The sequence below is a fragment of the Typha angustifolia genome, chromosome 15, assembly GCF_048772165.1.
Source record: "Typha angustifolia cultivar Huaian chromosome 15, ASM4877216v1, whole genome shotgun sequence".
Lineage (NCBI taxonomy): Eukaryota > Viridiplantae > Streptophyta > Magnoliopsida > Poales > Typhaceae > Typha > Typha angustifolia.
This window is the reverse complement of record NC_133253.1, coordinates 22,529,194-22,543,387: the sequence shown is the minus strand read 5'-3', so window position 1 is coordinate 22,543,387 and position 14,194 is coordinate 22,529,194. Positions and strand designations below refer to the sequence as shown.

The 14,194-nt window shown below is 36.3% G+C and overlaps 1 protein-coding gene and 1 long non-coding RNA gene across 2 annotated transcripts; one reads left to right on the top strand and one right to left on the bottom strand.

Annotated features, from left to right (window-relative positions):
• Positions 1-766: 766 nt before the first annotated feature.
• Positions 767-3,502, top strand: LOC140779802 (uncharacterized). The gene is made up of 3 exons (XR_012107400.1): positions 767-1,047; positions 1,142-1,239; positions 3,368-3,502. It is a non-coding gene; the product is annotated as an uncharacterized lncRNA (long non-coding RNA).
• LOC140779800 (ATP-dependent 6-phosphofructokinase 2) lies at positions 1,559-4,152 on the bottom strand. Its single transcript, XM_073125077.1, has 2 exons — positions 3,323-4,152; positions 1,559-2,678 (listed from the first exon to the last, which is right to left on the bottom strand). Exons 1-2 carry the CDS (start codon positions 3,899-3,901, stop codon positions 1,857-1,859), a joined length of 1,401 nt encoding a protein of 466 aa, XP_072981178.1. The 5' UTR covers positions 3,902-4,152; the 3' UTR covers positions 1,559-1,856.
• Positions 4,153-14,194: the final 10,042 nt, after the last annotated feature.

The window sequence follows — 14,194 nt, the reverse complement described above, 5'->3', positions numbered from 1 at the left end:
GGCTTTCTGAACCTAAGCTGAGGAGGAACTTTCTCCTTTCTCTTCTTTGCTTTTTGGCTGGCAGGGTTCTTCACTTCAAAATAAAAATAAAAAACGAAGAGCCTTTTGACAAATACAACCTCAATTGAAATTTCAGAGGGATGATGAAACGAAGCACAGAGGAAATTAAATAAAAATAGATTTTTCATAGAGAGGAAAAGGATATAAAATCTGTCTTACATTTTGGTTGGGCAGAGTTACTTCACCATTAGCATAAATGCATCATTATGAGGGAGGTACCAATCAGCCCACTATACTGTGTCATAATATTATTATAGTTGCGCATTGTCCCTGGAGTAAACTGTTTGCTGCTCGAGAAGGGATTGCTGTTACAACTCGACGAGAAAGAAGCATAATTCATTGACAATTGTTCGTGGAATGCTTCATCCAGTTAAGTTGGTGGCTTCACCTTTTCAACTTTTTAGGGAGGCGTAGATGGTGCTGCCTATCCGCAGATCAGTGATCTGTTGTTGTGGCAAAGCTGCTACGAGTCGGAAAAAGGTGAGCAGTGGCCGAGAATAGTAGACTCCAAGGCACAGAAGCCTATATTTCAATATCGAGGAGTATATTTAGCACTTGATTTATGCTGCAAAGTTCTCTACGCTTTGTAGGATCGGCAGGTATTTCCTTTATCAGTTTGCATACAGATATCAATTAGTCTCAGGTTGACTGGAAGAACTCCAACTTTATATTATTTTCGTTATAATGATCAAATGATCATTATGACACGAACAGTAATTTATTCACTAAAGCTCACAAATTTTTTTTTTCTGTCTGACAGGCGATAGCATCAATAGCACAAGTTAAAGGAAGCACCAACAACTAATCTCTGCTCTAGAAACGTTCTGTCAGAGTTCTCTCTATTGTTACCTAATTTACAAACAAAACAACCATATGAATTGAATTGCATCCTTATATGTTACAGAAGACCCAGCTCTAACAGTGATATCATATTTACACAGGCAATCAAATGAGAAAGCATGTCAGAACATGACAAATTACCAGCGGGCAAGACTTAAATGCTGCAGATATACTTTGTTATTATAAGCACAACTTCACCAGAAACATATTTACTCATATAGATCTTTGTACATTGCTGCAGATGGTTTTGCCTTGAATAGAGATGATCTATTATGATGCCTCCCAAGACTACTTGAACAACTCGGCCAAATTGAACTGCTCATAAATCAGTTCCTCAAGGTAACATTTTATGCAGTAGCTGTTATAAATAGAATTCAAGTACTATGTTTTTCCTATGAGGTGCAAAGACACATGCACAATCGCCATATATTTCTTTTATGCAATCGAACAATAAGCTGTCAACAAATATCCATCGAGGAAATAGAACTTAAAACTTTGCTTAACGCACAAAAGATGAATACACAGGAAATAGTAGAGTTTGATATGTTTACACTTTATTGATAATTGTATTAAACCTTCACAACTTACGCTCTAACAAAATATTTAATACATCAATTCATTCAGAGCAAATCATGATAATTTCTACTTATACCAGAAATAGAGTCAGCATACCAGTACTGTCATTATTTGGTTTTAAGAAAGTGTCCAAACAAATCCATAAGAAAACATTATTAGCTTAAATTCTGCTTTTAGATAAGCAACCTTTCTTTTTTGAAAGTAAATTATGAGAACAATCAAATAACATTTTGACAAGATATATCCATAAGGTAGAACAGATGCCTTCTTTTCAACTTGTTTTGGCCTTGAAGCTTTACCCAAGTAGCAGTGTTATTAAGGAGTAGCATGTTTTCAGGGCATTAGAACTCTCCCCCATGTTTCTAGCAGCTTACTTACCTTTAGGTCCTCTGGAAGTCCGGTTGGTTTGTGACTGATCTGACCCATGCCCACTTGTGATCTTTTGTATCCACTTTATTTTTTGCAACGGCGACCTCCTCCACCGGTATATACCCATAATTACCGTTTATTGGACCAGATACAAATCCTGTGTGCCCTGCCATGACTCCATGGATAGCTGAATGCGCTAATAGGGTACAATACAAGTTATCGGTCGCATTTGCTGGAACTGCTCGAATCATATATGTGGGATCAATATACTTCACTGTGAATAACTCCCCAGCATGGTCTCTTTCCCACCATTTCTTCAGCTCAGACTTTAACCATGCTCCAACATCAAGGAAAACAGGGTTGCCTGACTCGTCCCGTTCTTGCTTCTGTGCTTCGGTTCTAGGTATCATACCCTGACCTGCTCCTTCAGCTACCACAATCACTGCATGCCCATTCTGCTTAAGCCTTTGATCGAGGAACTCAAATAAACCACCCTTGCCCTCCAAGTAGAAATCATTCTCAGGGATCAAACAGCAGTCCACATCACGGCTGCTTAGAGTCGCATGCAGAGCAATGTGGCCTGTGCTCCTGCCCATAAGTTTGACTAGCCCAATTCCATTCACAGCACTTTCAGCCTCCACATGTGCTGCATTGATTGCCTGCTGAGCCATTTCCACAGCAGTTTGGAAACCGAATGACTTGTCTATGATGCCGATGTCATTGTCAACAGTTTTTGGGATGCCAGTGATGGACACAATTAATTTGCGTCGTTCAATCTCTTTAAAGATCTTTACAACACCTCTCATGGTTCCATCACCACCAATTGCATAGACCTGCAAATTCACCAAAAAAGAACCAAGGGCAAGGCATCAATTTTCATGACATGAAGACCCCAAAATATCACTAGAATAATGAGTAGACAATGTTAAGTTATACAATGTGATGTCCTAGGAAGATGAACTAAAACTTACATACTAATCTTGATATGCTTGACTAAGAGAGATCATAAGCAGCATAGTCAGATACTTTGTTTATCATTGCTAAGTTATGCCATCCGTTTATCAGTTGTACACTCGTAATTTTCTTTATCAGCATTCCTCTTTGCTTATATACTTTGTTGTTTATCATTGGTAATAGCATCACAAGCATCTTCCACAAGTTTTATACTCGTAAATTCTTAAATCAGCATTCCCCTTTGCCTATATACTTTGTTTATCATTGCTAAGTTACGCCATTGTTTTAGCACCACATGCAGCTTCCATCAGTTGTACAAGCATATAAAGCAACCTGTCATCATCCTAAATTAACCAAAATTAAAATCGCCAATATATGTTTCAATCAAAAGAAAAGATAAATTAACAGAATTGGAACTAAAGATCACGATATCATCAACATCAGACATCCTTTAAATAGACAAATCTCCATTAAAAAAGAAGTAATTTTTTTTTTTAAACTTCCTTTCCACCACCAAGAGTACCTGATTATACCCTCGCTGCTCGATGGCATCAACAATCTTCTCCAGATCGAATCCACCCCTCGACGTCGCGAGGGCGGTCCCACCCTTCTTGTGCCAATTGTGCACCATCTTGGGATCCAATCTAATCGGCTCATCGGAGTAGAATCCCCTGTACCCGGACGTCACCCCAAAGATGTCGCGCACACCGTAGAGTTCCCAGAGCCCTACCACGAGCTCCCTTATCACGGTGTTCATCCCTGGGCACAGCCCCCCGCACGTGACGATCGCCGCCCTCACCGCCGTCGGATCGAATCGGACGGTCCGCCGCGGCCCGGCGCGGTGGTAGGCGAGGAGGCGGGCGGTGGCGGTGGGCGAGGATGTGGGGGACGTGGTGGAGAGGTCGAAGGTGATGTGGCCGAGGATGACGTCGGAATCGGATATGTAGAAGCCGGAGGAGGGGTGGTAGAAGGGGATGGCGTCGATGGGGTTGGGGAGGGCGGTCAGTTCATCGTCGAGGTAGTCGGAGATGTGTGGTAGGGGTTGCAGGGTGAAGGGTGGTAGGGTGAAGGTACCGGCGGTGACGGGAGCGGAGTAGTCCATGGTGAAGAGAAAGAGAGAGATGACCGGAAAGGTGGGTTTTTTCTTTTATATAGAATGATGGTTGGGAAGAGAGAGAGGGGAGGAGGTGGCGAAGTTGGAGACTGGCAAGGTTCGAGGTAAGCTATCGAGGAGCCACGTAGCGGAGAAAGATGTAACGGAGGAGAGTTTTGCCAAATGGAGGGTTCTTACTGGTTATCAGGGTACAAATAAAGCTAATCTTAAAGCATATGTTTATGCTTAGACATAATAGCGTGAATGCTCCGTCTTTATACTGTTCAATGATGTCGCGTCCCTCCTGCAACATGAGGTAATGAATAATATATCACAGACGATACAAAAGCATTGCATTTTCCCTTTACAAAATCTCTTCTTCTTTTTGCATCTAATTAGGTTTTAGTTAAATTGGATTAGCTAATGAGTGCAAAAGTAAATGTTGTGCCATTATTTATTCATTTCAGTGGCGTGGAGGAATCAACACTCAAGTTTTCTAACAGGAAATAGCATACCAAAATCAAAGTTCTGGTACGCATTCCGATGACCTCTATAAAAATGATTTGAATTTTAATGCCTTTTTCTCTTCAAGTAATTCGCGTAACTAGCCTGAATTAATGGTGGTTCATATGATAGTATTGATCAGCTTACGACCTTTGATGATAAAATAAGAAAATGCCAAGATAAAGAATTAAAATATTAAACTTATTTATAAAGACTTTTAGACTAAAATTTTGAATTGAATTAAGTTGTAAGGTTTATGTTAAATTCTTATGATAAGATTTGAGTTTGGTCGGATCGACTCTCATAAGGACATTGAGTTTGATGGATCAAATCTATTTATTTTTTAATTAGTTCATAATATTAAACTATTAAGATAAGTCTAGTTAAGTTATATAAGTTTATAAGGTAAGTCCAATTAAGTCATATACGTTTTTAAGACAAATCCTTATTCGAATTATATATGTCTTTAAGACTAATTCTAGTATCACTTATTGTACCCGATCTTCATATATAGAGGAGCTAGACTCATTTGTTTAATCATCCAAGCATTTGAGAAATAATTTTAACCTTGAGTTTATCTTAGATAAACCTCTTACTGCTAAACAGTGCTAGGCTCGGGCCTACAGGTGAGGAGGAAAAGAACACTGAAGAATAGGAATAAAAAGAAAAAAAGAGAAGGGGGAGAGAGAAAGGGGAGGGGGAATTGGGCCAAAGGAGAGGGGAACGATCGCTAGTGGCCACTCAGTGGTTGGCCTCTTATCAGCAGGGAGGAAAGCTCACCAGCGAGAGAGTGTCGACATCGGCTTTCTCGACGGTTTGAGGCTCACGACGATGGAGTGGCCGGTGGGCTCGGTCTCACCTCCATGTGTCACCGTGACATAGACCGGTGGGGTGCGTGGTACCTCCAATGCAGCCCATGCATGCAAGCATGTTGAGTACGAGGTCGGCCATAGTGTAGCCGGTTACATCCTGCCCAACTATTCTCATTTATTTTTAATTTTTTTTTTGCTGCTTTAGTTATTATATTTTTCTCCCCCACCCCTATAAAAATTTACATACCTCTAAATAATTATGGATATCTTGATTGTATCTCGTTCTTACACTCCCACGATGCCTCTTCTACTATATGGTTTGTCCATAAAACTTTTACTAAAGTTATAACCTAGGTTTGAAGTACCGTATCACTCCTAGCAAGAGCTTTCACTCTTCATATTATAGATTTTACTAAAACTGAACTGATTTATAATGAATGACATGCGAAGGATCTAGTGTATACTTTCTTAATACTGATGTGCTGCAGATTGAGAGCTTAAATGTTTTGTTTACTTGTCACAGACTAGGACATTGATCTTTATTAGCTGCATAGCCATGAAACTTGTAGCAATTGTCTTTCCAATGACCATCTCTACCACAACGATCACACTTTGGACAACCATGACCTCGACCTTTTTTTATCAAATCGTTGATTAGAACTGTTGCGATCTTCAACCACATCAATTTAGAAGGTGAAGAAGCCTTTGTGTTTCTTCTTGATGAATACTAGAGAATACCTTGCTACAGTTGGAAGATGATCCATGGCGAGAATTTGGCTACAGATGAAGGAATAAGAATCATTAAGGCCCATTAAAAGTTAAAAAAACACATTCAATATCCTACATGGTGGACAGCTACTTTAGTGCACCACAAGTATAGCTTGGCAAGGAATACAAAATAGTCAACTCATCCCAATAAGCCTTGATAGTATTATGGTAAACAGCTACAGTCATAGAATCTTGATGCAAATTAGAGATATCAAGCTTTAACTTAAAAATTACGTGGATTGTTGCTACGGAGAAATCACCCTTCACGATCTAGCCATACTTCTCATAGTGTATTACAGTAAATAAGACTTTTAGTGAGATTTGTCTATTGAATTCAACAACTATGAAAGAACCATGTCATTGCATTGCTCCCATATTTGAACAATAATTACATCATCAGATGATTTTGGGAGAGAGCCATCAACAAACTCGAGTTTATCTTTTGGCATTTAATGCCATTTTCATGGAACTTTTTCATGTCGAATAATTTTTTTCATTAAGCGCAAGTGGAGACAGGTATAAGTTCTCCACGATCTACAGAATGAAGAAAATATAGAGATGAGATATCACTAATTGATTGTGATATTGGATTCTTCATTGGATTGTTAATTGAAGGCCCGACTTTGGAGAGTCTACAAGGGAAGACGTCCTTCCTCTTCCTCTGATACCATGTTAAAAATTAAAACGCATGAGTCAGAAGAAGAGCAAAAGGGATTACTCTCTTTGATATATCATCATAGCCATGGTTACATATTTTATATAGCTACATGGATAAGTTAAACAAGGAAACAAAATCTACATTATCAATTACACTATACAAGGAAAGAGAATATTGTCTGATATGTCAAGTAAATCATAGTCCCGACCGAATAATAATTTTCATATGATAATCAATCTTTGAGATATTATAGTCAATCATAACAAAGTACTATGATTCAATGATGGCCAAGTGCCAACTACTTCCTCTGAATCTAATCCTTGTGGCCCTGAAATGCCACTGGGCGTAGCTGGGCTCTTTTTATGAAGGACAAAGATCATTCGTAAGAACAAAATTGACATCTTTGACTAGTATTGACTTAATGATGACCCATCAAAAAGAATCTACGGTGTGAACAGTTTTGTTAATTTTGACTTTGAAAGTTTACCTTTAGTTCACAATTTTGGGCCATCAAATTAACACCTACGGATCTCTCGAGAGAGAGCACTCGGACTGCAATTGATGGAAGTGAATGCATCGCGTAGACTCTAATTAATAACTCTGGCTCTGGCTTGGGAAGATATGTTTTACTTTGTTCTACTTGTGTCAAAAATTAGTTTACTCGTCGGTTAGATTTTTCATTCTAATTTAATAGAATCTATTAAAACATAACAAATATAATAAAATTATAAAAATAATCGAGTTATTCTTCTTTACAAGCAATTCGTATTAAATATAAAAAATATTTTAATAATTTTGGCATAAGAAATTATTAAGTCGAAAAATAATTTTTGACAAAAGTATAAAAATACAAAAAAGATAAATTATATTAAACTGAAAAAATGAATGAATTCACTTCAAACAATTAGTCTCTCGTAATCTCGCCACTTCACTCCTACGGCTTGGTCTCACCAATTCTATTAGAAATTAGAACAGGTGGAGTCTTATTATCTTGGGTCAATGCATCGCTCAAAGAATAATAGGGAGTAAGCATCACATTGCTTAATTGGCACTTACAACCTTTCTTAGCTTCTTTATAAGTAGACATTTCTCCTCGTTGCACTCCTATCAAGTTATATCTCCTCATCTCTAGTTCAAAAGTTTAAGAGGTTCTCTTTTATCCATCAAAGATCTTACAAAAGAAAAGAAAAGAAAAGAAATGAAGGTAAGCTTCCCATTCCTAGAAGTTCTATTTGCATATTATCTTCACTTACTTGAGCATCTCCAACCGACTAAATTTGTAATCAAAGAGTTGTATTATAAAAAAGAACTTTAGATCCTGACTCTAAAATACTATTTCTTTTTTAAATTTCAAAATTACCAGTCACGAGGCATACACCATATAAATTTAGTGCATATTTAGTTCTGCTATTAAGTTTTTAACAAGGTAGTATTATTGTTAGAAAGGTTTCCACGAGAACTTCAAAATAAATTTAATATCAAATTGTTTTAAAATTTTGATATTAAATAAATAGTAAATATATTTTACTTTTTGTTATTTGGATTGGATAAATGTTTTGAAATAATTTAGATAATGACTCGAAATTATTTTTTAAATATAAACACTAAATACTAAAATATATTAACCATTAATTACATAAAAAATACACCAAAAAGATTATATTTATTTATTTTTATGTATTCACTTTTATAAGTATTCAATCAAAACATTCTTAAACTCAAAATGAGTCTCCATAGCTTGGATTTTCTTACGTTGAGTAATGAATTATTAGAAGCATCCATTGTTATCCGCCTCCATCTCTTCAATAATTAGAGGTCGAGTAGAATTAATAATATCTAGTTCCTCTCTCTATTCATTCTCCACAGTTATATTATATAATATCATATAACTAGTTATAATGTCATATACTCACTTATTCTAATATCATGTCTTATTTATTACGCTCGGCTATGTATTTGCACGGTATTTCACTTTTGTTATTTTATTAAAAAAAATCTAATTTACTTAATTAAAAAAATTAGTTATTTAAAATTAATTTTGAAACTATTTAATATTAGTATCATTTTAAAGATCTAGATAATAGCTTCCCCGCAATGTTTTTTTATATTAAAGATAGATTAATATTATTAACATTTAATACATTAATTCTGATATATATATATATATATATATACTATACAATTTAATAACTAAAAATTTAAAATAGAGCACCTTCGCATTAGATTGTACCAGAATCCTAAGAAGACATATTATCCTCCATTGGAGATGCTTTTAGGGAATCTTTCTCATCCACTTAGACTGCATATTTGGTTTGCAGCAAACGATTGTCATCAAAATACACACGAACAGCGACAAGTGCCGGGCCAAAGCCATGGCGTTGGCTGCCTTAGCATATGGTAATACTACCAAGAACTGAAACGTTTATTGTCAACAGTATTTTCTCTTGATGATCATCATCTGCTTCGATATACTCACGTTAACTTCGTCACTTGGACAGGAGTTATTTCAATTGAGTTACAAGACGAGGATCACTTGGTAGTTGTTGGAGATGGTGTAGATGCAGTCCATTTAACAACCACTCTGAGGAAAAAGCTACGCCATGGAGCCTATTTGACTAAAGTAGAGGAAGTGAAGGAAAGTGAGGAGAAAGAAGCAAAGGAAGAGAAACCTGAAGTGGAACAAGTTCAATGGTACCCAAATTACCCTCCATTCTCGCAGGCAGTTGTATATGACTCTGAAAGCCATTCAGGCACGAGTTATTGTTCCATTATGTGACCTTGGATCAACACGTACACCAATGACGCCAAGCGGTTCTCATTAGCGAGTAAATAATGGTGAAAAGTTTGGGTTTTAGGTTGTGTATTTAGTTTTAAGTTCGACGTATTAATTGTTCATGTTGTTGCTGTTGTTGTCGTCGGTTACTATATTATATATATATATATATATATGTCGAGCAGACAAAAGAATCATAATTCAAGTGAAATATGGTTTAACATAAACTTTAAAACTTAATATTCCTATATAAACTCGTTTTTTTTTCTTCTCCCTTTTTAACATGAAATCTAAGTTAGAAAAGTCATTGAATGACATCTAATATGTCGAAATTAAGAAAGAGGGACTTATTGAAATAACGGGTAAGCATACCCCACAAAAATCACTGATTGAAAGTTGATGGTCAGAGTATACGTTGAAATTTAAGTTCTACGAGGAAACGAATCTCGAGAAAATCTTCATGACGCAAAATTAGGTGAATCTTGATGGCTATATATGAATGAATAGGTGTTTTTTTTGGTTGCAAATCAGTCCCTAAACTTAAAAAAGAAATTACCAAAAGCGTCCCTTAATTAGTTTTTAAACGATCTAGTTTGAATAATATTTAAGGGTTATGATATTTAGTTTGTGAAATTATCGAATACATTCTTTACCGAAGCATCAAGTATTTTTAATTCTTAAGTTTGACTAGCCCATCCATTCATGCCTGCAAAGCCATTTCCACAGCAATTTGGAAACCGAATGACTTGTCTATGATGCCGATGTCATTGTCAACAGTTTTTTGGATGCCAGTGATGGACACATTTAATTTACTTCGTTCAATCGATCTCTTTAAAGATCATTACAACACCTCTCCATGGTTCCATCACCACCAATTGCATAGACCTGCAAATTAACCAAAAAAGAACCAAGGGCAAGGCATCAATTTTCATGACATGAAGACCCCAAAATATCACTAGAATAATGAGTAGACAATGTTAAGTTATACAATGTGATGTCCTAGGAAGATGAACTAAAACTTACATACTAATCTTGATATGCTTGAGTAAGAGAGATCATAAGCAGCATAACTCAGATACTTTGTTTATCATTGCTAAGTTATGCCATCCATTTATCAGTTGTACTTATCAGCATTCCTCTTTGCTTATATACTTTGTTGTTTATCATTGGTAATAGCATCACAAGCATCTTCCACGAGTTGTATACTTAGTAAATTCTTAAATCAGCATTCCCCTTTGCATACACACTTTGTTTATCATTGCTAAGTTATGCCATTGATTTAGCACCACATGCATCTTCCATCAGTTGTATATACATAATTTTCTTTATCAGCGTTCCTCTTTGCATATAACTAATTCAATAGTACATGCATATAACCAACCTGTCATCATCCTAAATTAACCAAAATTAAAATCACCAATATATAAGTAAAGATAAATTAACAGAATTAGAACTAAAGATCACGATATCATCAACATCATACATCCTTTAAATAGACAAATCTCCATTAAGAAAGAAGTAATTTTTTTTTAAAACTTCCTTTCCACCACCAAGAGTACCTGATTATACCCTCGCTGTTCGATGGCATCAAATATTAAACTTATTTATAAAGACTTTTAGGCTAAATTTATTTGGCATTCTAGGCTAAATTTTTTAATTGAATTAAGTTCTAAGGTTTATATTAAATTCTTACAATACGATGCGAGTCTTATCAGATTGATTCACACGGACATTGGGTTTTATGAATCGAGTCTATTTATTTTTTAGTTAGTTCATAATATATTCATGTAAATCTTTAATGTAAGTCTAATTAAATCATGTAAGCTTATAAAGGCAAATCTAATTAAGTCATGTAAGCCCTTAAAATAAGTCTAGTTGAATCTGAAAAAACCCCTAGACACACGTATGTATCTAACCTCTAGGCAATGATATTTCTCGTTCGCTTAAGTAAAAGTCAGAAGAAATATTAAAAACGAAAGTAGAGATGAACGCCAAGATTTTAACGTGGAAAATCCAAACGGGAAAAAAACCACGGATCCAAACTCGGATCAAAACCAATCACTATGATAGTAGCAGTTACAAGACTGACTCACAAAACAACCCGTCGATCCAAACGACTTTGTTCCTCTCAGTCTTGATCGCTAGAACCCACGATTCACTGCTTCTTGTGATTGAAGTCCAATCTCAGTAGCCCTCGAGATTGATCTTTCGTCTAGATAGCCCTTAAGATGAAATATTAAGATTTGTAGATGCGAAGGGCCTTGTTTGTTGAAGAACCGATGTAGCCTCCAAAAAGTCTCCTTGAATAATCTTCTTCCACTGCTCTAGGTTAGGGCAATACTATCCTTATATATGATCTCCAAGATAGAGCCAAATCTAAGTCATATTCGTACTCACGAAAATCCAATAAATTGCAAACTTCATAGGTGCGTTCGAACGCGGCCCGGGTGCGTTCGAACGACCTAACTTAATCTCAGGTGCGTTCGAACGCGACAGCTTGAATTCTTCAGGTTGCGTTCGAACGCGTTTGTGAACGCTGCTCTCGGTCTGTATGAACGCAGTACCCGTGTTCGAACGCGTTTGTGAACGCGGCTCTCTGTCTGTGTAAACGCAGTGCCCGCGTTCGAACGCGTTTGTGAACGCGGCTCTCTGTCTGTATGAATGCAGATTTCGCGTTCAAACGCGTTTGTAAACGCGGCTCTCTGTCTGTGTGAACGCAGATTTCGCGTTCGAACGCGTTTGTGAACGCGGCTCTCTGTCTGTGTGAACGCAGTGCCCACGTTCGAACGCGTTTGTGAACGCGGTGAGAACGCGACGGCTTTTCTCCAATGATCTTGCAATTCTTCACACCAGTGATATTCTAGACTTGTGTAAAGCTCATATACATGAAAAAATACACTTAGAATATTTTGTACAAAATTGCCAACAAATAAAAAACCTAACAGAATCGAGGAAGCCTCTAGAACAAGTCCAATTAAGTCATGTAAATTTTTAAGATAAATTCTAATTCGACTCGTATAATCCTTTAAGACTAATCCTAACATGACTTATTATACTCGATCGCTATATATAGAGATGTTAAAATTTTTTATTTAATCGTCTAAGTATTTAATAAATTATTTTAGCTCTGAGTTTATCTTACGAGTAAGATAACCTAAGAGTAAAAATAAATTAATCCCCCCTTCTTTTCTCTCTCTCTCTACAGTGCTCCACCACCTTACACTTTATCACCACCATTATACAACCCACTTGTATCTGCACCTAGACCCCCTTGTTGTGGATCTCACTCTAAATGGTCCTAACATCTTAGACTATAAAAAGTGGTTAAAGAGGTGAAAGTGCTGCGCTCTTGAGATAAATACAAGGTAGTAAATTGGACTTAAAAAGGTACTGAAAGTGAAAAAAAGGAAATTGTATTAATTATTAGAAGACTATATCATCTGATAGCTTTAATAAGATAATGAGATTCTAGATTAAGCTCAGTCCATCAAGCCGGTGCTATGATTCAATGACGGCCAAGTGCTAACTACTTCTTCCCAACCTAATCATCTTGTGGCCCAAATTCCCACTCCTAGAAGTTCTATTTGCATATATCTTCACTCATTTGAGCAATCTCCAACCGACTAATCAACACTCTATATCGGACTTAAATTTAGAGTAGTAATTATGAAAAAATTTATTTTTTAAATTTTAAAATTACAGGGCATACATCATCATTTTAAATTTCAAATATTTAGTATCCAAATTACTGCACACCTCCTCCTCCATGGTACCCAAATTACCCTCCATTCTCGCAGGCAGTTGTATATGACTATGGAAGCGCCAAGCAGTTCTCATTAGCGATAAACTCGTTTATTTATTTAATCTCTTTTTAACATGAAAACTAAGTTAGAAAAGTCATTGAATGACATCTAATATGTCAAAATTAAGGGAGAGGGACTAATTGAAATAACGGGTGAGCATACCCCACTAAAATGACTGATTGAAAGTTGATGGTCAGAGTCTATCTTCAAATTTAAGCTCGATAAGGAAATGAATCATGACGAAATTTCATGACGCAAGATTAGGTTAAACTTGATAGCTATAAATGAATAGGGTGTGTTTTGCAAATCAGTCCCTAAATCTAGTATTTTTAATTCTTAACATTAAGAATAACTGAATAAAGTTCCTCTCTAAAGCATGAAGCAATTTAATTCAAGAATTAAGAATAAGTACTCCCTTTATTAAGTCAACTCCTTAATTTATCTTTTTCAGCAAAACCCACATCTAGGCCATTAATAAGAATTACAGGGACGCACCGGTACGGGTGACTTAGTGTTGGATCATCACCATTATTATACTCTAAAACTATCTAAATTTATCCGGCCAAATAATAACAGCAGTAATGATAATCGTCTTTCACTACGCCACCGTGGACAAGTTAAACATAACTTGTACAGTTCACTCGATCGACTATCTAATTATGGGCAGTGAATAGAGCCTAGATTATTTAATATCTCTGGCTTCAGATACCAAATCTAGTTTTACTCCAAGTAATTGGAGAATTAGATGCTAAGATAACAAGCTAACCAAGAAGTATTAATGAATTCACTTCAAACGAGTGCTTGACTTGGTCACACAAACCGCGGTTCGCTGTCTTTTATAATTAAAAAGGACTCTTCCTTCTTGGATCAAGTCATCGGTCATAGTGTATTACATTGCTTAGTTGACATTTATTGTAACGAACCTTCTCATACTCTCGCTAGTTTCTTTATAAGGAGGAGACTTCCCCCCTGGCTCTTATCAAG